Genomic DNA, 24,091 nt, shown 5'->3' with positions numbered 1-24,091 from the left:
AATAATAATGAATTCACTAAGGGGCTTGGACCTCTTTCTGGTAAGTCTATCCCTTCGGCTCAATGACTCTACTTCCAGGGAGCTAGAAGAAAATAGCCAGGTTCTGTGGCTTTCACAGGAGGGGATGTTCACCACAGGGTTATCTAGAAAAGTAAAAAAAAAATGAGATCACACCAAATGCCCAACGGTAAGAAATTGGCTTGCTAAATGCTGGTACCCTCGTGGGCTGAAATGATCTGTATCCATCCGTGTTGAGCCATTCTGTAACTCTTCTGAGAGGAGGAGACTAATGGCTAGAATTCGGAGGTTAGGGTTCAGGCTGGCCCATCTCAATGACAACAGCCTTCTGTGGTTTGTGCAACCTTTGGAGACAATTTTCTTGTTTGTGGAGTAATCACAGATGCCGCCACATGATGTGGTTATGCGCATACACCACCCTGGCTAGCATGCTTCCCATGGGAGGCCCTTTGTATTCCTGAATGGAGAGAAGCCACTCGGAAAGTAGGACTCCAAATACCAGTCTGGTGCCAGATTTACAAAAATATGAATATATGCATTTTTTAAAACTGGAAGGAAACACCAGATTGTTAATGATAGTTATGTCTGGATGTGTTTTAAATTTTCCTTCTTTAGTTTTCAAATATTCTACAATGAGTGTGAATTTCCATAATCGGGGAATTTTTCACATTTCACATCCTACCTTGCAGAGTCCTACAGCCTTTAACTTTTCTAATGATAATTTGTTCTCCATCTGAGTCTTGAAATCCCCCTCTGGACAATTCAGAAATTTCTCACTATAATGGGCAGGGTCCTACCAGGAGCGTACAACCGTTTGACATTGTGACCATACAGTGTCATCTACAAAGTTCACACTTGAGAAGTGAGCAAAAAGTTATACACACACACATACACACACACACACACACACACTTGAATAAAAGTCTCATAACTGTCTTAAGTGAGTATACCATTTTGTGTCGGGCCACATCCATTACCACCCTTAGCTGCACTCAGTTCATGAGGTCCCCAGACTGTAGGTTGGACATGACATCTTGTAAGACATTACTTCATCTGCTATGGATGAAGAACATGGAGGCCAAGTTTCTTGCCCAAGTCACACAGCTGGTATGCTGCAGACTGGATTTACACAATCTCACTGCTATGCCAAGCAGCCCCACTTCCTATGATGTTTCTCACTTCCTCTCTGGCTCAGCATACCTAGGTGAGTGTTGGTCACGAAGTTTCCCATCCCTGATAGGTCAGAGGGCCCCTCCTCTCTGCTGACAGGGCCGTCATTCCACATGAGGTCGAAGCCGCCAACTCTCTTCTCCTTTCCTGTGAGCCTGGGGATGCAGAGGGGGAGATAACATGCAGTCTGCAAGGCTCTAAGACGGGACCTGTCCCACCAGAACCAAGTGCTAGATCTGCAGTGGGGCCACATTCATTTTCTCCTACTCATCCCATTAGTAACGTGTTTCCACTTTGTAGTTTGTGCTTTAAAATCTGCTCCTCCCCCTCAGAGATTCACCCACTCCTGAAGCTGGCCCTGTGTGCTTTACACAGCTCGGTGTGAGAGGTAAGTAGCCTCTTAGTGAGGGCCGTGAGCCAGGTACTTAACAGTGCATTGTCGGAGTTTCTCCAACAGCCCCAGGGGAGTTAGGATGCTCCCTGCTCTACAGATGAGGAAACCAAAAAGAACCTCGGAGAGGGAAGTGAGCTGCTCAGCGTCCAGTCAGGACACTTAGAGTACATCCAGCTACACTGAGTTCTTGGGCCTATGATTCTGACTCCTCTTTTCTTGACAGGAGTCTATCTGCCACATATAGGGTACAGGCAGGACCCTACCTGGCCTCCATGTCCACCACATGCAGGGTATCCTCCAGCAGACAGGTCTTGAGTTCATAGTCCTCCTGGCTGCTGGCTGTCAGCGAAGGAGATGCATTGACTTCTAGGAGCCACCTGGGGAGAGCACAGGAGAACCTGGGGAGGGCTGTCAGAGGTCCTGTCTACCTTCTGCCAAAAGGTTTCATGATATAGTGCAAACTCAAGAGGCTCACAGCTTAGAAGAACATCCAAAAGATGTGCAAACACACCCAAGTGAGGATGAGAAATGAACCCACACAAGACGCAAGGGCTCAGCACAGCTCTAAGGGCTGCGGTTGGATGATGATGATACCCAGAAATGTGATGCAGAAAAATCCTACAGCACCCCATGTCTGTGAGCATTAAAAGACAGTGGTGAAAGAGCTGGAGAAGAGTTACCCCATGCGGATGGAAACGAAACTCCAGGATGCTGCAAGATCAGTGAGTGAGTTGTAGTACTGGGGTGGGGTAGCTCCCTGAACGCTTGGCCGGGCTATTGCACTGCTCTTGTTGCATACCAGGACTAGACGATAAGACCCTATTGCTGGGGACACTGCACTCTGGTTGCAGGACGTGGAGAAGCCAGACTAGGCCTGGATGCTCCCTCCTTGACGGCTAGCACTTGTGGGGCTGAAGGCACGGTGGAGGGAGTTGTTAACAGTTTGTTCTTCTGGAGGTATAAAACACTAGGGGCATCAGCATACCACATAAGGTGTGCCCACTGGCACAGCAGAGGCCCTATGGGCCACAATTATTTTCCAGTTGGATCCAAGGCCTGCTCCAAGAAGGAAACCTGGGGTTTGATGCTGCCAGGGAGGACAAAACACCATAGTGTGAAGGGCACAAGCCTATCGCTGCTGTTTTGCTAACTGGACACAAAGCCTATAAAAACGCCTTCTAAAGCTAGATGCTCGTATACCCCATCATTGCTGAACAGGCCCTGCGCTGGGAAGCCTTTCTGCAGATGGCTGCAGTTACTGCAGAAACTCTTGAGTGCTAAGGAATAACAAGGATTACAGTAGCACTCTGCAGCCTGATGCTCAGCCCAGGTGGGGGTGGGGGAGAGGGAAGAGAGAGGAAAGAGAGAGAGAGAGAGAGGTGCGCTCAGGAAACGCTATAGAGAGGTAGGCAGAAGATAAGAGCCAGAGCAATAGGAGGGGTGCTATGAAAGGCTATCCCCTAGCAGGACGTGTCTACTCTGTGTCCAAGTCAGAGCGGCTGTGGTTTCCTACAGGAGATGCTCACAAGACCAGGCCCACTTGTAGTCCTTATGAAAGTGGACAAGGGTCCCATGATCCACAAGAGCAAAGTAACCCCACTTAAACCCATTGGTTCCCCCAGTTAGACATGGGTAGAATTGCTCGCTCACTCTCTCTCTCTCTCTCTCTCTCTCTCTCTCTCTCTCTCTCTCTTTATCATGGCCTATCTATCTGTGAATAGAACTAGTCTCCTCAAGAAAGGTCTTGCAAGCTGGGCAGTGGTGGTACACGCCTTTAATCCCAGCACTTGGGAGGCAGAGGCAGGTGGACTTCTGAGTTCGAGGCCAGCCTGGTCTACAGAGTGAGTTCCAGGACAGCCAGGGCTACACAGAGAAACCCTCTCTCGGGAAAAAAAAAAAAAAAAAAAGCCAAACAAAACAAAATCCCTTAAAGACAGACACTCTAATTAAACCTAATTTACAGACTGGCAAACTGAGGCACAGGAAAAGGAAGCATGTCTGAATTTACAGAGATAGGAAACAGCAGAGCTGGGATTCAAGCCATGGTGGCCTGCACTGGAGTGTGCAGCTGATCTGACTCCCACCCCACCCTGGCTCTCTGGGCCACTGCCCACTTACGGCTTGAGGTCCTGGTCAATGAGGATGTCATAACCATACAGCTCAAAGCAGTGCTTATCACTGATGATCACCTTCTGCACACTCTGCAGGCTCTTGATGAAGATGTTGTCCATGTCACTGAAGAGCGTCTCCACAGCCTTAGGACCATGCTTGGAGGCCAGGTACTGCCTGAAGCGCTGAAGCATCCACTTGCAACCCTGAGACCCAGGCAGTTGGGTTGGGAGAGGGGTCCAGTTCATTGGAGCCCACCTGATGGTTCTTGAATGAGCCCATGCAGGAGGGCTCCACGTGAGCCCTGGGGTTAGGAAATTTGGGTGTGCCCCTTGCTCTGGAGTAAATATCTACATAGTTAAGATAACAGGCCCATGGCCTATACAGACAGCTTCTCCTGGTAGCCTGCACTGGTAGCCTCTTACAGTGGAAAGGCAACAAGCAAGCTTCTGTTCCTAGGATTATGTGAAGTGAGATGAACCAAGGGAGGGAAAAATTAAGAGTAAGTGTGAACTCATCCGTGCCCCTCACTTGGCCCTTAACTCTGAGAAGTCTGAGAATTCTTTCAGGCTATCATAGGGATTGATGGTAAATAGATAGGCCTAGATGGATATGATAAACAGATGATAGATAGATAGATAGATAGATAGATAGATAGATAGATAGATAGATAAACAGATAGACAGACAGACAGATAGATTTATAGCTAGATTGATGACTGATAGGCATAATATGTTTAATATACCAGCTGATAGATTGGTTGACCAGTAAGAGACACCTAAGAGATGAAGATAGATCACATTTTGTTTAGGAGGTACATTAAACTGATATTCAAATATTGAGGTTCATGCCAAGTAGCTTCCCACTGTAGCCTTAGATGTGGTAAAATTCTCTCTCTGGTAAATTGTAGTCTATCTTGGGTTCCACGTCACTCTGCTTGTCTCTCCCCACTTGGCCCAGGAGGAGGGAAGATGCACAGCTTCCTCACCTTTTTTGGGTGGTAGTCGGGTGATGTCTTCTGCACGGCAACGTTGGTGAGGTGAACATCTGGCAGAGGTTGGTGGTCAAGGGCTAGTGTAGACAGAGGAGGGGCAGTCATAGCCCCTGCTGCCCCAAGGACTGCACTGAGACCCTGGCTTAGGAGTTGACAAGGAAAGCAAAAACAAAACAAAACAAAACAAAAACCAGCCAAAGTTCATACACATGGGCTTTGCAGTCAGATGGGCCTGTGTGCAAATTCTGGATACATCTTAGGGACTGTGGATTCCTTAACAATCCAGGTGACCTCTCTGAGCCTGTTTACCAGCTGTTCTGGCTAGTCTTATGTCAGCTTGAAAGAAGCTAAGAGTTATCTGCAAGGAGGGAACCTCAGTTGAGGAAATGCCTCCATAAGACTCAGCTGTTGGGCATTTTCTTAGTGATCGATGGGGGAGGGCCTAGGCCATTGTGGGTGCTTCCATCTCTGGGCTGGCGGTCCTGGGTTCTATAAGAAAGCAGGCTGAGCAAGCCATGGGAGCAAGGCAGTAAGCAGCATCCTCCATGGCTGCGCATCAGCTCCTGCCTCCAGGTTCCTGTCCTGACCTCCCCACTTTGCTTCTGGTCATGGTGTTCATCACAGCAATAGAAACCTAAGACACCAGCCTATTAGCTGGGAGCACACAATCACACACAACGGCTTCCGGGGGCTATTTGAGGGATTAGATGGAGTGCGTTTTGGGCACCCCACAAAATACTTCAGTGCCATCTCACCTCAGGCAGGTGAGACTTTCAAGGCTCAGAAAGGACAGGCACAGCCATTCAGAACCCTTTCCTCAGCATCCCTCTGCCAGGAGAATCCCCAAATCTCATGAGATGCCCTAACTCCCCAGGACCTAATTAGGATATTTGTGGACTGGGGAGGGTCCCTTGCCTGAGTTTAATTCCCCTTGCAGCACATTTTTGCCTGTTCCTGGCATGTGGAGCAGGGCAGGACAGTTCCAGCCTGGAAGAAGATGAGAGACCTTGTTCATATGAATTTCCATATGTCATCTTTAGAGCTCTTTCAAAGGCCTTTTTTTTTTTTTCTTTTTCATGTTTATCTGAGAGGTTTGCCTTTAATCTTCTGTTTTGGAAGAGTGAACACATGGCCAACCACTGAACGGGGAAAGGGCCCTTCTGTTTGCACTAAATGCTTTCCAAAAAGATCCCAAGGTTATTAATTCCCAGAGAAAGGGGCATCCTACCCACAAGGAGGGCAGGAACACCGGGGCAACCAGGTGTAAAACTACCTGGACCACCTAATGACGTGCACAGACCAGCCCCCTCCTCACACTACAGACAAAAGCAACTTCAAACAAGAGACAAAACTAAACATTCTTAAAAGAGTATTCAGGGATAAGCCATTGCCACTTCAGTCAGGCAGAGTCCCTTAGCCATGACACCAAAGCACAAACAGAAGAAATAGATAGATTGGATTTTATCAAAAGTAAAAATCTTTTGTGCTGTAGCAATTTTATAAATTATTATTAGTGTGTGTGTGTGTGTGTGTGTGTGTGTGTGTGTGTGTGGTGCGTCCCACACCTTTACGTGGTGAGCCACAGCCTCAGGTCTATTTGTTATTTTTGTTAGAGTGTATTAGTTGCAGAGATGAATGGTAAGGTAGGAGCACTTACAATTCAAAGCCTTTTCCTCCCCAGTTCTGGATCCTCTGTGCTTTCAAAGTTAATAAGTTAATGACTGATGAGTGGCCTTTTCCACTGCTTCCTAAACAAAACAAGCTTTTAAAGAGTGGAAATCGGTAACAGCAATTAATGAAAAAAAGCAGCCATGAACTGGAGAAAGAGTAGGGGGTGGGCTCTGTGGGAGGATTTGGAGGGAGGGAAGGGAAGGGGGAAATGTCATAGTTAGATTATAAGCTCAAAAATAAAGGACAATAAATCCTAGGGAGACAGTATATTTTAACATATCTAGCAATAGATGTAAAATTTATTTTCTCTTTGGTGGGAAAAAGTGGAAATGGGATTGTTAGCACATCAATCTCCCACAAGGCCCTGGTCTTGTTTAGACATGTTCTTGCCAGGGCATTCTGACAGCTCAGCACCTCCACGTACTCAGTGGATAGTCAGCACCATGCCGCACCTGTCTTCTAACTCGGTCCCCAGCACTCAGGCCTGAGTGTGTCCTATTTGTGTCTGTATGTGTATCTATGCTTGGATTGTTGCATGTGAACTATATATTACATATACCAAAGTTAAGGTCATTGCATTTCTTGTTTTGTGATGGAAAAAAATATTATTTAAAGATTGATATGTGTAGGGTGGGGGAGATAGCTCAGCCATGAAGTACTTGCCTCCCTGAGTTTGATACCCAGAAGCCATAGGGGAAAAAATTCTGGGAATGGCACTTAAGTTTAATCCCAGCACTCAGGCTGGTAAATCTCTGTGGGTTCACGGCCAGCCTGGTCTATAAGTTGAGTATTAAGCCATCCAGGGCTACATGAGGAGACCCCATCTCAAAAACCAACCAACCAACCAACCAACCAACCAACTCTGGACACAGTGACATGTGCTCCCAGTCACAGTACTGAGGAGGAGAGACATCGTCAGTAGGCCAGGCCGGCCAGCCTAGCAGAGCAGGGGAACTCCCAGCCAGGGGAGACCTCAACACAAGTAGGGAGCCTTTGTAGTCTTTTCTGTATATTTTACTTTTAAGAGATTGAAAACCATTTAAAAGAAGGGTGGAACATGTGGTGCAGTCTCTTAGTGTGCATATTTAGCGAGTGGAGCCTCGCCGGGCCCCTGGAAGGGCTCTGCATGTTCAGTGTGTCCTCAGGATACACAGAGTTGCACCAGCACGCCGGCCGAAGTGGCATTTACTGAAGGGGCACTCTGGCAGACAGTGCTTTCTGGATCTTTTTCATGTATTACTTAATTTTACTAAAAAAACGAGGCAGCAGAACAAGCAAACTAAGCTAAGCCAATGGCACCCATGTGGCAAATGCTTGTTAAGAACTGTAGGATAGAATTAACATACCGGTAATGGGGGCAGCTGAGCGAAACAAGGAAAATAGTTTGTGACCCTTTTGTGTGTAGGAGGAGGCCTCACACCCAGTCTTAGGGCAGGCAATGCAAGTGTGTTACTTCAGGCACACCCTTAAACTGAAAGATGAAATAGTGACAGAGAGAGGCCGCTAGCCCAAAGTGGGGTTGGAATGTCTGCTCAGAGTCCTGCTCCCACCCTCAATCCTATTCCATGAAGTCCTGCCAGCTGGCTCCTTCTTCCAGTAACACTGGATTGTTCCTCCTTCCCCTTTGAAGAGCAGACCTAAACATTCAAAACAAAAACTGCCTATTTGTTTTGTTATTGATGTTGGATATATTGTGGCCAAGCCTGGGTTCTGATGTGTCCCAGGCTGGCCCCAATTCACTCTATAGCTGAGAATGACCTTGAACTTCTGAGCCTTCTGCCTCCACCTTCACAAGCTTGTGTCTTCATAGTCTGTGATGGGGATGCAGACCAGGGCTTTGTGCATGCTGGGAAAGCAACCGACTAGCTGAACTATAACTCAGTCCTGATTTTTTTTTTTTTTTAAAAACACAGGGTCGGGCTGGAAAGATGGCTCAGCCATTAAGAGCACTGACTGCTCTTCCAGAGGTCCTGATGAACTCTAAACAATCCTAGCAACCACATGGTGGCTCACAACCATCTGTAATGAGATCTGACGCCCTCTTCTGGTGTGTCTGAAGACAGCTACAGTGCACTTATATATAATAAATAAATAAATCTTAAAAAAAAAAAACAGCTGGGTGGTGGTGGCACATGCCTTTAATCCCAGCACTTGGGAGGCAGAGGCAGGCAGATTTCTGAGTTCGAGGCCAACCTGGTCTACAGAGTGAGTTCCAGGATAGCTGAGGCTATACAGAGAAATCCTGTCTCGAAAAAACAACAACAACAACAAAAAACAAAACCAAAAACAAAAACAAAAAAAACACTGTCTCACTCTAAAGCCCTGAGTGACCTCAAAGTCGTAATCCTCCTGTTCCAACCCTCCCATATACTGAGATTACAGGCATGTGCCATGTGTCATCATACCCAGCCAAGTCTTTTTTTATTTACAAAAAGTGTGTGTCTTATAGACAGTACATTAACCTGGCTCAAAAGTAAAAATGTAATACACACATGTGTATGTGTGTGTATGTATGTATATAATATCATTTCCCCTCATTTTTCCTCTCTAAGAAGACAGTCTCTATATCTAGTTTTTCTTCCCTTCCCTCCTTCCTTCCTTTCTTTCTTCCTTTTTTTCTTTTTTTCAGTGCTGGGATCAAATCTATGGCCTTGTTTATAAGGCATGGGCCTACCACTGAGCCATACTCCCAACCCTGATTCAGTTTCTTGTCTGTCATTCAGAGCTGTCTATGCATAAATACAGAAAACAAAGACATAGTTTGGTTGGAATGGATGTATCCCTTTTGCTGTTGTATTTTTTTTCCTGCTTTCCATCTTTATCTAAAGCAAGTTCTAGCATTCCACTTAACAGCTGCATAGTATTCCACTGTACAAATGCACCTCCTGTCTTGTTTCTGAGGTTTTGCTCTCATTAAGGATACGGCATATGCAGTCTTTAAGCCCATTCCTTCCCATGTTGTGTGTATGCACACCAAGGGAGCTTGCTGGCTCAGAGTGTATGTGTGTCTGGCTCTTGACCGCTATTTGTCAGCTCCTTCAGAGGGTTATACCACTTTATACTCCTGCTGGTCATACACATATCATCCTTCTCCCATAGTTTTGCCAGGACAGTGCGGTATCTGAGTTTTGGCTTCTGCCAGTCATATGATGAAGAAGGAACTGTATTTGAGTGAGCAAGGGAAGATGTGGAAGAAGGATGCAGAGGTTCTACAAAGATCAACCTGCCTGCTCCTATGAACATGGGTAAACCCCAATGCTGGGTACCTATGAAGACCACCATCCAGCAGGGACATTTGAGGGGTGTTACCCTGAGCAGATCCATTTCCTGAGAGCCTGAGAACCCCCGGAGAGGAAGGACTGGGATGGATGGCCCTGTGTAGAAGACCTGGCAAGCATCCTTCTGGTAGTGAAGTCTGGGACAGGGGGGCTAGACGAGAGGTCTGAGGACCAGGAGTACTACCACTGGCAGGATACAGTGGTCATCGATGCTATTCAGTGTGAATCGGGTGTTGGAGAACCGGGCAAAGCCGTCACGGTACAGCCATGCCCGCAGAGGGATATACTGTTGGGGATGAGAAAGAGAACAGGGAAATGAAGCTCAGGGTGTTTCCATGGCACCGATTGTCTCACCTGTCTTACCTCTACCCAGGAGGCCCTCCCTGCCTGCTCTCAACAGTGGCCTCAATCCCTCTACTCCCACCCTGTGACTCCACCTTTTCCTTCCCTACCAAACATGACACCCCCAGCAGGACCTCAAGGTCTTGAAGGATGGGCTGAGCCTGAGACTGTGTGGAGTGGAGTGTGCACCAGGAAGGTCTGAACACATGCTGAGTGAGTGAATGAATGAATGAATGAGTGAGTGAATGAATGAATAATAAGTGGGTAAGGGGATGCAACAGCCTCTGGAGTTCAGCTGGATTTGAATCCCAGTTTAGCTGTTTACTTGCTGTGTGACCTTGGGCAAGTCATTCAACCTCTCTGCATCTGGTTTTGCGTTTACTTTTTTGAGACAAGGTCTCCCTATGTAACAGGCATGGGATTCACTATGGAGACCAGGCTGGCCTTAAGCTTCCTACTTTAGCCTCTGGAGCACTCTGGGTTAACCTCTATGCTCCCATTCTCACCTGTAAAACGTGGCTAATGAACTTAACGGAGGACCTCACTGGGTTGTTATGATGGAGTGAGTGGGGCTGAGCACTGGGACCTGGTGCTCAGTAGGTACTCAGTACATGTTTGCTATGGTTTCCTGAAGGACTGAATGAGAGATGGTAGGAATGCAGCTGTAGACATGGGCAGCTAGGATGTAACACTAGGGATGTCCCCCTCAACAGCCTTAGCCCTCCATGTCCCTGGGCTCACAGGAGGCCCAGCCTGAGAGACTCACCGACATCACCAGCACGTAGACACGCAGGTCAAACTTGCGGCCTTCGGGAAAGAACTGATTAGTGTAAAGGGTACTGACTGGCTGTCAGACAGTAGGCTAGGTTTCAGACCGTATCAGGAGATGGTCAGACAGACAGGGATCTGCCTGTTTGAGGTTCTAAGCACAGTTACACAGGGCACAGGGAGACAGTTAGGTGGGATGGTGTTGGGCAAAGCTGGAGGCTTAGTGGCCAAGGAAGGCCCTATGAGAGGTGGGGACAGATTGGCAGATACATAGACAGGCCCAACCCAGGCTGGGTGAGGCCTTCTAGCTGGACCTTGACCCAGATGGGCAAAGACTGGGGGCCCAGAGGAGGGGAAAGAAAGAAAATGGAGGCAGGTGGCAGGGTCCAGGCCATGTGCAGACGAGGGCAGTAATGTAGACAGGGCTAAGTCTCCAAACTATAAGAAGCCACTGGCAGGAGTCAATGCCCCTCGATACTGGATTGGAGTGGGGTCTAAGGGACTCGGGCAATGAAGCACCAGTGAGGCCACTCCAGCCATCCAGTTGGGAGACAACGGCAGCTAGGAATGGGACAGAGAAAAGAGAGGTGGCCAGACAGACAGCTTTAGAGCTGATTTGAGCTTGGTGGCGATCAGTAAAAGTGGGGCTGGAGAGACAGCTCCGTGATTAAGAGTGTGTGCTGCTCTCCCATAGGGCTTGAGTTCAGTACTCAGCACACCCATCAGGTGGCTTACACCTAACACCAGCTCCAAGAGATTAGATGCCTCCTGCCTCTGCAGGCATCTGCACATACTCATGCACAGACACAGGCACCTACACATAATTAAAATAATAAACACAAATTAAAAAAAAAAAAAGAATAAAAGACAGTGGCCAGAAAGCACCAGATACATCCAGACACTTCCCAGACCCTGGCGTAGCAACCTGGGAGAGGAGAGGTCATGGCTCAGGTGGAGAAGATGAAGGGTAAGCCAGACTCAGGAGTAGTTTCAGATCTGGGACATGCTGGTATGGAGTTGCTAAGAGAGTCCCAAGAGACTTGGCTGGGGACACAGAATCGACGCGGGAGGGAAAAAGAGAAGCCACCCACAGGTCACCCCCACAAAGGTCATTGCCAGGGGATGAGGAAGGCATTATGAGAGAGGCAAGTGTCATTATCCCGGCTGCACTAAGATTCCTCATGTGGCTTGCTTCTGCCCGTTCATATGGAGCACAAGCTCTTAGAACGGAGCCCAGGTGGTGGCTAGCACCAAGGAGGCTCTCTGTTAATGTTTCATTGGATGAAAGCATGAATGCATGAACTGGCTTTCTAAGGAGACTTTTCCAGAGCCCAGTGGGAGTGGGAAGAGCAGGGTAAGTTGTGGGGATCACAGAGTCACAGCTATAGGTAGGAGCGCATAGGACAAGTCTCTGTTTCTGTTTCACTTCAGGCCTGATGACAGGCCAGGCCTTTGCTGACTGCCATGTTACCTCTCACGGCTCAGAGGACAGAGATGACACAGCTGTCTCACCTCCTATTAAGTAGGGGTTTTCCACATAACGCTGAGCCACGTAGTTCTCCACCGGGAGCTCATCCTTCTGGTCATCAGAATTCCTTGTGTCCTGGTTGTGAGAATATCAAACAGTAACACACACTAAGAGTGCCCTGTGTTGGGGGTGCCATGTCATATACTCTCCCTGGGGTCTCTGATTGGATCCTTACATCGAGTCTCTAAGGTAAAAAATAATGTAATTCCCATTTTATGCAGGCACACCCGAAGCACAGAGAGGTGGAATGACCTGTCTGAAGTCACACAGCTGGCCAGAGGTTCACCCAGGGGTGTGGAGCCATATGTAGTTCAATCCCAGAGCCTACGTTACTCTTTAGACCCTGTACTGCCTCAACAGACCACATGTGGGCATTGACTTTTACATCCATATTGACACTACAGCAACAGAACCTGAAGCCAGTGGCTGCAGGAGATAAGCCAGCAACAAAGGGACCCACCACTCCCTCGGAGTCACCCACTAGTCCAATGCCTAGCCGCAGAAAGGAATCACCCCGGTAGTTCAATGCCTAGCGGCAGAAAGCAGGAGGATTGTAGAGGTCAGTATGGAATGCGTAGAGATTTGATTTGAGGTGGTGCAAACACTCAGGCCATGGGGTTTCCTAACAAGTGCACAATATGAGTGCTCCTAGTGCTTCAGAACTGAACCCTGAAAAATGGTCAAGGTGTATGGCTGGACACACAAACATGGGGACTGGAGTTCAGATCCCTAGCACCTACGTAAACACAGGCTCGAAATCCCAGCACCAGGGTGGCAAAGATAAGAGGATCCGTAGGGCTCAGTGGCCACATGGTCTAGCTGACTACATGAGCTTCAGGTTCCATGAGAGGCCCCATCTCTAAAGTGAAGAGAGTAACTGAGGAAGTCTCCTAGTCTATGCACTCCACATGCATGCACATGATTAACATGCTAAATGTTTGTGATCTATACAGTTTAATCAATGCATTGGTGGGGAGGTGGAGAAAAAGGGGGAGGGGGATTGCATGGATAGGCTGGCAGTCTGCTGAACCACACCCTCTTATGCCCTCAATTCTGAGAGGAAATGAAATTTCAAAAGTTTAGCTCTTTGGTGAGTTTAGTGGCAGTTCACTTGCCTTCCAATATGCAAGGCTCTGGGGTCCTGTCACTATCACAGGGCAAGGTGGAGGGAGGAGAGAGAGGAGGAGAGAGAGAGGGAGAGAGGGAGGGAGAGAGGGAAGGAGAGAGGGAAGGAGGGAGGGGAGGAGGGAGGGAAGGACAGAGGGAGGGGTGGTTAATTCTCTTTGTGAGTCCGTCACTTAGCCTGGGAAGCGCAATCGCTCCTGCCATGGGTGTAGAAGTTCTAGCACAGGGCTGCCTAGAGGACATCAGAGCTGTCTCTTTCCCTTCCTCCTGCCCAGCAGCTCAGGGTCAGCAACAGTCTCAGGCACAGCCCTCCTTGTTACCCCTTGACCCCACCTCAGTGACCTCATGAAGAGCCAAGACCAAACCCCAGAGCTACATATACTCTGGACTCACACCCTCACAGTGGTCAGTGCTTGGACTAGGGGCTTCTAGCCGTCAGGGCAGAGCCTGCTCCTGCCTAGCCTTGGCACCCACTTGGGCAGCCAGGCCTCTCCTTTCTGGGCCCTCCTCCCCATTTCTACTCACATGGCTGCTTGAGGGGTTCATGTTGGCACGAGCAGGCTGTGTCTCCATACTGGTGAGTTTCTTCCCTGCAGTGCCCTGATGGGTAGGTGCAAGAGATACACTGGGATGTGCATGAGGGAAGAGGCATTTACTAAGCACTTGCTTGTCTCCCCTGGGAGTTGAGTCCTCCTGCTCCCCACACCCACACCACTGTCACCCCCAGGGTTCAGAAGGCCTTGGTCATATCTCTAAGAGCACAGATGTTAACGGGGGTTCTGCTCATCAGCACATCGAATCCTCAGCTAAGGTACTAAGAGGGGCAGGGTGAAGTCAGGATTTGAACCCAGAGCTGGCGCTCTTGTGGGCAGCCTTGATAGGCAACCCTATGTTCTGGGGGAAGGAAGGAAGGGAGGGAGGGCATCCTCCTGGAAGGTGAGGCTTGTAAGGGGAAGGTGGCCTCACCTTCCTCCAGTCCATGATGTCTTTCAGTCTCCGGAAGAGAAATATGCCCTTCCCCTGAGATCGGGCGACCTGGTGGTGGGGTGGGGTAGGGGTAGGAAAAGGCAGAGCTTAGCTCAGGGTCCCTCCCTGGCCCTCACCCCCAGGGCCTTACCCGGCTCATCTCTGTGTCCATGTCCCTCTGGGCCCCCATCTCTGACCAGAAGAATGGCCGTTCAACCCCCATAGGGCTGGAGAAGGAAAGTGAGCTGGGCTCTGCTACAAAGACGTACATTTGCATGAATAATGCAGAAGGACAGACAATTAAAAAACCATCTCGGCCAGTCCTGGGACATACCATCCAATGCTTTTTTTGGAAATCAATTTGCCTTCCTAATTAGGTTTTGCTTCAGCTAACACTGGAATCGGCCTGTCTTTACTGTGCCTTGCCACGGGTAATTCATTTCCTCCCAGAGGCAAGGGGGCTGGGGGAATCTTTGCTATCCTATGGTGTTTCTGCCTTCTAAGATGTTCACCTGCCTGGCCTTGTACAGAAACATTGTCAGCTTGCTCACTACCCTCTCCACAGCCCCACAGTCCATTAGTACTGCAGGATAATTAAGCAGTCATCAAAAGGTATGTCTGCACATGTGTGAATGTGTGTGTGTGTGTGTGTGTGTGTGTGTGTGTGTGTGTGTTGCTGAGGATCAAACTCAAGATCTCACTTTTGCTAAGCAAGCACACTGGATAGCAGAGCTACAGACCATCCCCAGGGTCTACGCTGTATCTGTCATCTAGAAGTCTAATGTTTCCCAGAGGAACCTGTATAGAGCTAAGACCTGCTATCCGGCCTGGCTTTGTGGCTTCCGAGACCAGCTCTGGCTTCCTGTACCAGTTCAACCCTTTAGTTATCTGGGCTACCGAGTAGGGCCCCCTGAGGCATCTTTTCTCTGGCACTCACCCAGGGAGTACAGAGCTTCCTTTCCCCCTGCTCCTCTGAGCAGTGGCCCACCAGGCAAGGTGCAGACTTCAGAGGGCCTGGCAGCAGGTGGCTTGCCCACTTCTTGGCAGTGCAGGAAGCAGAGCAAAGCAAACCCTTCCTTTCTCCCCTTTTATTTAGTCTGTGACTGCAGCCCATGGGAAGCTGCCATCTCTGTCCATGGTGGGTCTTCTCTAGTCAACTAAACCTCTCTGGAAACACCCTCTGAGATACTCCCAAGGATGCACCTCATTAATTTTGTAGGTGTTTATTAATACAATCAAGCTAACAATGTGTTATCACAAGTCTCAGTGTTGCCAGCTTGATACATAAACACATCACTTTAAACCACAACATTTTGTCCCTGGCCCCACAGAAGCATGGCCGTCCCAATGTGAAATTCACACATTCTGACTTCAACTCCCAACCTAACACCCAAAATTTCTATACTGTTCAAAAATCATAAATCCAGGGCTGGAGAGATGGCTCAGCGGGTAAGAGCACTGACTGCTCTTCCGAAGGTCCTGAGTTCAAATCCCAGCAACCACATGGTGGCTCACAACCATCTGTAATAAGATCTGACTCCCTCTTCTAGAGTGTCTGAAGACAGGTAGAGTGTACTTACATATAATAAATAAATAAATCTTTTTAAAAAATCTTAAATCCAATCCAGGCATGGTGGCTCACATTTATAAACTCTGTCCCACAGGAGGCAGAGGCAGGCAAATCTCTGAGTTTAAGGCTATCCTGATATACATAGTAAGTTCTAGGACACACAGAGCTACATAGAGACAGAGCCTCCCTGTCTCAACAAAACAAAACAGAACAAAAGGTCCTAAATTCAGAGCCACTCAAAGTGGCACATGCCTCTAATCTCTGGATTCAGTAGGCAAAGACAGGCTGATCTCTGTGAGCTTAAGTCCAGCCTGGTCTATATAGTGAGACCCTGTCTAAAACAAAACAAAACAAAACAAAATAAAACAAAACAAAAACAAACAAAAGTCCTTTGTCCAAGGTCTCTTCCAAGACTCAAGGCAATCTACTAACCATGAGCCTTTGTGCACTAAAAACACAAGTTACATACCTGTAACACACAACAGGACAGAAAATTTATATTACCATTTCAAAAGGGAGGAATAGTGTAGAGCAAGGAAGTTCCACAAAAAGACTGAAACAACAGGGAAGAATCCAATCCTGCCACCCCAGGGCAGCACATGGGGCTGATAGGATCCAGCAGGCCCCAGCAGCCTTGGGCAGCCCCGGCCATCCAGTTCTGCTACCTGCTGCACAGCCTTTCCTCGGAACAGTTCCACTGGTCCACCATGTCCCCAAGGAAGGCTGCTCCCAGGCTCCTGGTTCTTTCCCAGAGTCCCGAACAGGCTGCTGAGGCAATCTGGTAGCAGCAGGGTGGAGAGGCTGAGCAGAGAGCTACAGGCAGCCCCAGCTGCACCAAGTGGCACTGTCTGCTAATTGGGAACCAGCAATTGCACATTAAGTTGCTTCCTTTCCCAGCCCACTGCCTTTGTTAGTGGTAATACCGTGGCAGCTGTGATTAAGAGGCGGAACCTCGACTCTGTGGGTAGTGCTGTGTGTGTGTGTGTGTGTGTGTATGTGTGTGTGTGTGTGTGTGTCCTACAGCTGAGGAATGCTGTCTGGGAAACGAGAAAATGAGAACAGGTGCCTGAGTTTTATTCTCTCTCTCTCTCTCTCTCTCTCTCTCTCTCTTTCTCTCTCTCTGGTCTCACTCTATGTCCCAATATGTCCTGGAACTCATTGTATAGCTTTAAACTTGTAACATTTCTCCTGCCTCGGCCTCTAAAGTACCTGGATTCTAATTCTTTATCTGCCACCTGTAAGTTCTGTGACGTCCAGCTAAGGCCCACCTGCTTCATCTGTAAGCTGGGACAGTACTGTCCCAGGTCTGTCATAGGACTCGATTTCCCTGACACTGTGCATGTTGGATACAAAGTGCACAGGTTAGATGGAAGGCTTGGAGTTAGATGCTCAGCAGTGGGCCATTTCTTATCATGTCCAAGAGTTCAGGAAGCATCTCTCCTTCACGCTGCCCCAGGAGGTCAGCTGCGGGTCGGGTATAATGCTGCACACCTTTAATCCCAGCACTCAGGAGGCAGAAGCAGATGGATTGCTCTGAGTTTGAGGCCAGCCTGGTCTACAGAGTGAGTTCCAAGACAGCTATATAGAGAGCTACACAACATAAACACACACACACACACACACACACACACATACATACATACATACATACCCACATAGAGAGGCTCTGTTTCAAAAATCAAAACAAAGTAGGCAAACCTGAGTATGCTCATGCCTTACCCAGGAGTGTTCAAAGGCAGAGTCACTGGGTAGATTGGGTAGGCCTGAGCAGTCTGGTCTAATTCATGTGGGGATATCCTAAGGATACGAGCTAGAGAGATGGCTCAACAGTTAAGAGCACTGGTTCCTCTTCCAGATGGTTCCATTCCCAGCACCCACATGGCAGCTCACAACTGTCTGTAACTCCAGTTCCAGAGGATCCAACGCCGCCTTCTGGCCTCTACGGGCAATGAGCACAAGTGGTACACAGACACACATGCAGGCAAAGCACACATACACATAGAATCAAAATAAATCTAAAATATTTCTTTAAAAAAATAAAAGATTGGAAAGCAGTAGTTCCCAAATCCCGTGCAGCTTGGAACTCTGCAGGAGAACCTGGACGAGGACTCCCCGGATGTCTAGTTGCAGACCCAAGGGTCCTGTGAGGGTGCTTTCTTGAAGTGCCCCCAGGGCTCTCTGTGGGAGCAGGAGCCTCGGGGCGTGTGTATGGCAGGGGGGCGGGGGAGAGTGTGGGGAATGCCTCACACCAGGCCCTCTGCCCAGAGCTCAAGCAGGACACGTACGGCATAGTTCTGACCCAGAGCTGTTTCTTTTTCCATGAAACCGCCAAGGGACGCATGGGGTTCAGTTTTGATACTGGGCCTCCCGGGACCCCAGACGTCGGCCCTGACTCTCCCTGTGGAAGCACTCACAGGCTTCATGATCCAGGTGATTCCAGGGTTCTTGCGAAACTCCTCCACAAACAGGTGGTACTCACAGGGCATCTCAAAGGTTTTGGGGAAGAAGTCACACTTGGCTGCCTCCATCTTACCCGACTCGCGCTCCAGCTGCTTCCGGAACCTCTTCAGGTTCTTTACCATGTAGTTTTTCCTGGTGAGCTAGGCAGCAGGGGAGGGCAGACGGTGACCCTCCTGCTCCCTGCCTTGCCCACCTCTATTTAGAAAAGAAAATATTTAATTACATTTATTTATGTGGGGGAGGGGTTAAAATAAGAGAAAGGGGGCACGATGACCCCTTCCTGAGCCTTCGTCCTCAGCAGTGAGTGTCCCCCTATACCACAGAGGGAAAAGAGTGTTGGGCCCACTCTGATCCTGGTCAACCAGCAAAGCCCTACTATCTACAGTCATTTCCTTACTGGCACGCCAAGGCCAGGGGTCCTATTTCAACCAGTTCTGTGTTTGTGGACATAAATGACAATCCAATCCCCACAACGGAAGGGACATGGGGACACCTTAAAACCAATGGAAGACCTAGGCATAGTGGCCCATACCTTTAATTCCAGAGGCAGGTAGATCTCTGTGAGTTCAAGGCCAGCCTGGTCTACATAGTGAATTCTAGGACAGCCAGGGTGACAGAGAGATTTCGTCTCAAAAAAACAAAACGAAGCAAACAAAAGACCAATGGAAGAGTAGAGAGAATTACCAAGATGGGAATACCTGAACCCTAGAAAAGTCTCAGACCCCTTAGAGTCAGCAATAACCAGCTCTGGGCCCCGCTCTCTCTAGAGAGCTCTAACACTTGCTGACAAGCATAGCTTACTTTGACCCTTTTCCAGTATTGTGGGTATTTAATCAATAGAGCCCACTAGTATCAAAGGTCAGAGGGCAACCCCCGGGAGTCTGTCTCTCCTTCTACTATGTGGGTCATGGGGATCAAACTCAGAGCCTCAGGCCTGGACACAAAACCATTATCTGCTGTGCCACCTTGCTGGTCCTCCTGCCCAGCTTTTGGTGCCAGTCTCCACTCTCACACTCTCAGAGCAGCAGGAACAGTCCAAAGGACTCCAACAGATAGCCCAATGGCCCAGAGCCATCCTCACTTCCAGGCCTGGAGGCTCACCTCGTAGTGGTTTCTGAAGTGGCTGATCCGCACGTGCTCATCCATGTAGGTATGGTCAAAGTTCTCACGCAGCCAGCTGACGTCACACCAATAGAAATCCCATTCACCTTCACTATGGTGAGGGAGACAGGGATTAGACCTGAGGACCTAGGCGCTGCTGGGAGGGGGGGGGGGGGGGGGGGGGGGGTGGAGTGGACCACGGTGGCTAGCTTCCCTGCGGCACCAGCAGATGCTGACACCCAGAGCCCAGAGTGCCTTCTGGTACTTCTAGACTGGTCTCAACCACTTCCTAAGGTGCCGGGTGCTCCCTACTTAAACATTCCAGCAGCCCCTCCGTGGGTACTCACTGCTGCCTCTGCAGGTTGCATTGGAGGGCAGAACAGAGAATCCATCCTCTCTGCCTCCGCCTTGCTACTTCAATTTGGATTTTCGTTGTCCCCCTAAAACTGGGGTGTTGACAGCTTGGTCACCAGCCTGTAGCAATACTGGGAGATGGCAGAGCCTTTAAAGATGGCGCCCGGAAGAAGGATGTTAGCTCACTGAGGGCGTGAGCTAGATTGGAATATTGGTCTGGCCCTCAGCTCCCCGCTGGCTTTTGACTTCTGATTTTGCTTCCTGGCTACCATGAGGTCCCACCATGCTTTCAGCCTCACTATAAGCCTAAGAGAAAAGAGCCAACTGATCATGGATGCTTTCTGGTTGATGCACCAGCATCACAAAGACAAACCACTCCACTGTGACTAACTGCAAATCCTGACCTCCTTGCAGGAGCTGCTGGCTAGATGTCTGGGTGGCTAAGCGCTGAGATTTCTATAGAGCAAGGGGAACAATGGCCAGCGAGGTCCACTGGGTGTTAGAAGTTTCCCAAAACTAAGGATTTAGATCGTTTCTCAGCTCTTCTCAGCTGCTGGATGGGCATTTCTCCTGGATGCCAACCATGCACAGGAGCTTGGGCTTTGGGGGTGCAGTGTGGGGTTTGAGGAATTCCTCCATCCCTTGCAGAGGACATTGTGTGGGAATGTCTCTGAGCATGTGGGTCCTGTACTTCCACCAAGCTCTAAATGATTTTTTCAAAGTAATAGTCACATCCCTGGATAATCCCAAATAAAACACACTGGCTAGGATATAATGGCCTGTGGGATGGAGTGGCGCTGCCAGGAGTCACCATCTCCATAGGTCAAGAAAGCAGAAAGGGCTCTGCTTAGGGGAGGAGGGCCAGCAAGATGGATAATGGAGACAAGGAATGAGGAAATGACAAAATGGCTAGTGTGCATGCGGGGCAGAGGTACACGCGGGGCAGTGATACCTGACAAAGTGCCCTGTCTGTATGTGGGGCTGCAGTACATGTGGAATCTATTTTGGATGATAGTTTTAAAAAATTAAAATAAAATTTTCCACTTCCAACTTGTGTTCTGAGTTTCTTTTTAAATGGGCCAAGGGGTTTTATGGATGTTTCTGTAAAGATTTACAGCCGGATGGTGGTGGGCGCACACCTTTAATCCCTGTACTTGGGAGGCAGAGGCAGGTGGATTTCTGAGTTTGAGGCCAGCCTGGTCTACAGAGTAAGTTCCAGGACAGCCAGGGCTACACAGAGAAACCCTGTCTCGAAAAAAACCTAAAAAAAAAAAAAAAAAAAAAATTTACACATGACCTACATGCACAGGAAAATATGTTGTCATTAATCACCAAAATAAGAAAAATCACAATGACATCCATGGCGGTTTGATTATGCTTGGCCCAGGGAGTGGCACTATTAGGAGGTGTGGCCTTTTTGGAGGAAGTGTGTTACTGTAGGGTTGGGCTTTGAGACCCTCCTCCTAGCTACATGGAAGCCAGTCTTCTCTTGGCTACAGTCAGATCAACAGGCAGAACTCCCAGCTCCTCCTGCACCATACCTGTTGGATGCTGCCATGTTCCCACCTTGATGATAATGGACTGAACCTCTGAACCTGTAAGCCAGCCCCAATTAAATGTTGTCCTTTGTAAGAGTTGCCTTGGTCATGGTGTCTGTTCACAGCAGTAAAACCCTAACTAAGACAACATCCCAGTGGACATGTTCCTGGATATCAATTTTTTTAATGGATAGTAATGAGCATTGACAAGGATGTAGAAATGCTGGGGTGCTGGGGTTACATATGCTGCTGCTGGAAGCAAAACAGAGAAGCTGCTTCAGAGGATTCTAACACTTCCTCAGAAATATAAATGCAAAGTTCCCACAAGACCCAACAATTCTATTTGTAGTTATTTCTCCCAGGAGAAATAAAATCATATCTACTCAAAACTTGTACATGAATGTTCACAGACTTTATTTATAGCAATCCTAGCATGGAAACAGTCTAGATACTCATCTGCTAGTGAACAGATAAGGAGAATGTGGTACATCCATGAAATGGAATATTATTCGGCCAGAAAAGTGGGAGGGGCATTAACTGCCTCATGTGCTGTCTAGAATGCATGAGGTCCTGGGTTCCATCTCCAGCAGTGGAATGGGGAACAAGGTACTGATACAGATGAATACATGCTCAACATGGCTGCATCTTTGGAACAAGTAGAAGACCAGACATATTGGGGCAAGATGGCTCATACCTACAATTGTCGGCACTCAGGAGGACTGCTACAAGTTTGAGGCTAGCCTGGGCTACATAGTGAATATCAGGCTAGCATACCACAACAGGTTTATATAAGACTACTAGCAAGACTCTGACTCAGGAAGGAAGAGAGGGTGGGACAAACAGAGGAAAGGAGGGAGGGAGGAAAGACAAAAGGAAAGTGGGAAAGAGGAAAGAGAGGGAGGAAAAAGCAAGAAGGGGAGAAGACAACAGGAAAGGCACATTGTTCAGCCCCATTTCTATGAGGCTGAGTAGAACAGACTAAAGTCCATGGTGGGGCTGGAGGGAAAAGACAGTGTGGAGGGCTACACAAGGTTATCCTGGTCTACATAGTGAGGCTGAAAGCAACCTGGGCCGTGAGAGAAAAATAAAGATATGGAATTCGTTCTTGATGTTGTTGTTGTTGTTGTTGTTGTTGTTGTTGTTGTTGTTGTTGTTGTTTTGAGACAGGGTCTCACTAACTAGATCAGGCTGGCCCTAAACTCACAGAGCTCAGCTAGAATTGTATTGTTTGAAAAAGGGTTTATCTTCTGGCAGATGAAATTACTTTTCAATAAGAAAGGGAACGATAAAGAAGGGGATGGCAAAAGGTGGCCAGTAGACCTTTCTCTGTGGACTGTCACTGCTGTGGCTGCCCTGGGCTCGGGATGGTCAGCTGTTCTAGAACTGTCTCCTGAGGGTGTGTACACTAGACGATAGCAGTGGTCTTCAGAAACATGAGGATATGATTGGGCAGTGACCAGCGCTTCACTCCCAGCATTCCCCAGGTTCTGTGAATTGACTGAGAGACTGAGGATGTGTGAAGCCTGTCTCTGGGCTGCCAGTGAGAGGCAGTGGGAGTGAGATGACAAAACACCTGGCCAGACCAGGCAGTGGTGGCGCACGCCTTTAATCCTAGCACTTGGGAGGCAGAGGCAGGTGGATTTCTGAGTTCGAGACCAGCCTGGTCTACAGAGTGAGTTCCAGAACAGCCAGGGCTACACAGAGAAACCTTGTCTCTGGAAAAAAAAAAAAACAAAAACACCTGGCCAGATGTTGCCAACACTCAAGTCAGCTTGATTAAGCAACAAGCAGAGAGGTACTGTGAACTGCGCTTTGGAGCAAAGCAATCATGAGGTTGGGGAGCTAAAGGCCCTTTGAGTGACCCTCAGCTGAGGTCTGGAGGGTGGCAGGGGCAAGGGCAGTGGGAGAAGGTTGGAGCAGGGTGGGACCCTGGGGTTGGAAAGGGTGTGTTCAAGGATGTGAAGGAAGCCATAGAGGAAGCTGAGATGACAGAGCTGAAGATGAAGAGCTAAGTAAGACCTAACAGAGCAAAGACTCACAGAGCAGCGTGGACCGGGATCTATCCCGGGTCTGCAAATTCACTCATGCGCACACCGTCTTCATGTTCATTCCATCGGGCCACTCTTTAGTTATAGAGGAAGATACTTAATGTCTAAGCCAAGTCAGAGGTCCTTCTACCTTCCTAACCTCATCCTTAAAGTATCCTGATAACTGCCCTGCTCCCTAGGCCACTCCTGATAACTCCGATGGTCACATTGGCTTTCTTGGCAGGAATCAGGGAATGGGACATGTTTGGCCGCATCCGTTCTAAACTCTGACCTTCGAGGTCTCAATCAAGACCTGATTCTGTTTGAAAATACAAGTCCTCAGGGATGAGGCTTCAGGTTCACAGGGAATAAAGAGGTGGAGAGGCCCTGGCCTTTGAGCTGCACCGGATTTGACAACTCTTGAGGATCAGGCATTGAGGGTGGCATAATGTCCTATAGTGTCTGCCTCAGATCCCCTGCTGCCAGAATGAAGAACAGAGGCTGGGAGAGGCAGGAAAGGATCCAAGGACACAGTAAGGAGAAATAGGTTTTTTTTCTCTGCTCAGCCCTCTAGTTCCTCCAACCCCTCCAGCTCCTCTAACCCCTCCAACTCCTCTAACCCCTCCAGCTCCTCTAACCCCTCCAGCTCCTCTAACCCCTCCAGCTCCTCTAACCCCT

The 24,091-nt window shown here is 48.6% G+C and overlaps 1 protein-coding gene across 7 annotated transcripts in view; it reads right to left on the bottom strand.

Annotated features, from left to right (window-relative positions):
- Positions 1-24,091, bottom strand: part of Ttll9 (tubulin tyrosine ligase like 9) — a 50,778-nt gene that overhangs the window by 3,221 nt on the left and 23,466 nt on the right. For 2 of the 7 annotated variants that reach the window (XM_031372307.1, XM_031372308.1), the window contains exons 4-14: positions 19,495-19,606; positions 18,348-18,533; positions 14,364-14,432; positions 13,923-13,997; positions 12,257-12,347; positions 10,743-10,783; positions 9,833-9,920; positions 4,680-4,738; positions 3,701-3,897; positions 1,846-1,959; positions 1,219-1,343 (exon numbers count right to left, since the gene is read on the bottom strand). In XM_031372307.1, the coding sequence (XP_031228167.1) occupies positions 1,219-1,343; positions 1,846-1,959; positions 3,701-3,897; positions 4,680-4,738; positions 9,833-9,920; positions 10,743-10,783; positions 12,257-12,347; positions 13,923-13,997; positions 14,364-14,432; positions 18,348-18,533; positions 19,495-19,606 (1,157 nt within the window). Of the gene's footprint in view, positions 1-1,218; positions 1,344-1,845; positions 1,960-3,700; positions 3,898-4,679; positions 4,763-9,832; positions 9,921-10,742; positions 10,784-12,256; positions 12,348-13,922; positions 13,998-14,363; positions 14,433-14,514; positions 14,619-18,347; positions 18,534-19,494; positions 19,607-19,841; positions 20,313-24,091 lie in introns of those variants that run through there. The other 5 variants (XM_031372309.1, XM_031372312.1, XM_031372313.1 and 2 more) reach the window with 5 other exon arrangements.

Source organism: Mastomys coucha, unplaced genomic scaffold (assembly GCF_008632895.1).
Source record: "Mastomys coucha isolate ucsf_1 unplaced genomic scaffold, UCSF_Mcou_1 pScaffold15, whole genome shotgun sequence".
Taxonomy (NCBI): domain Eukaryota; kingdom Metazoa; phylum Chordata; class Mammalia; order Rodentia; family Muridae; genus Mastomys; species Mastomys coucha.
Note: the sequence above shows the minus strand (reverse complement) of the source record. Positions and strands in the feature narration are given on the sequence as shown.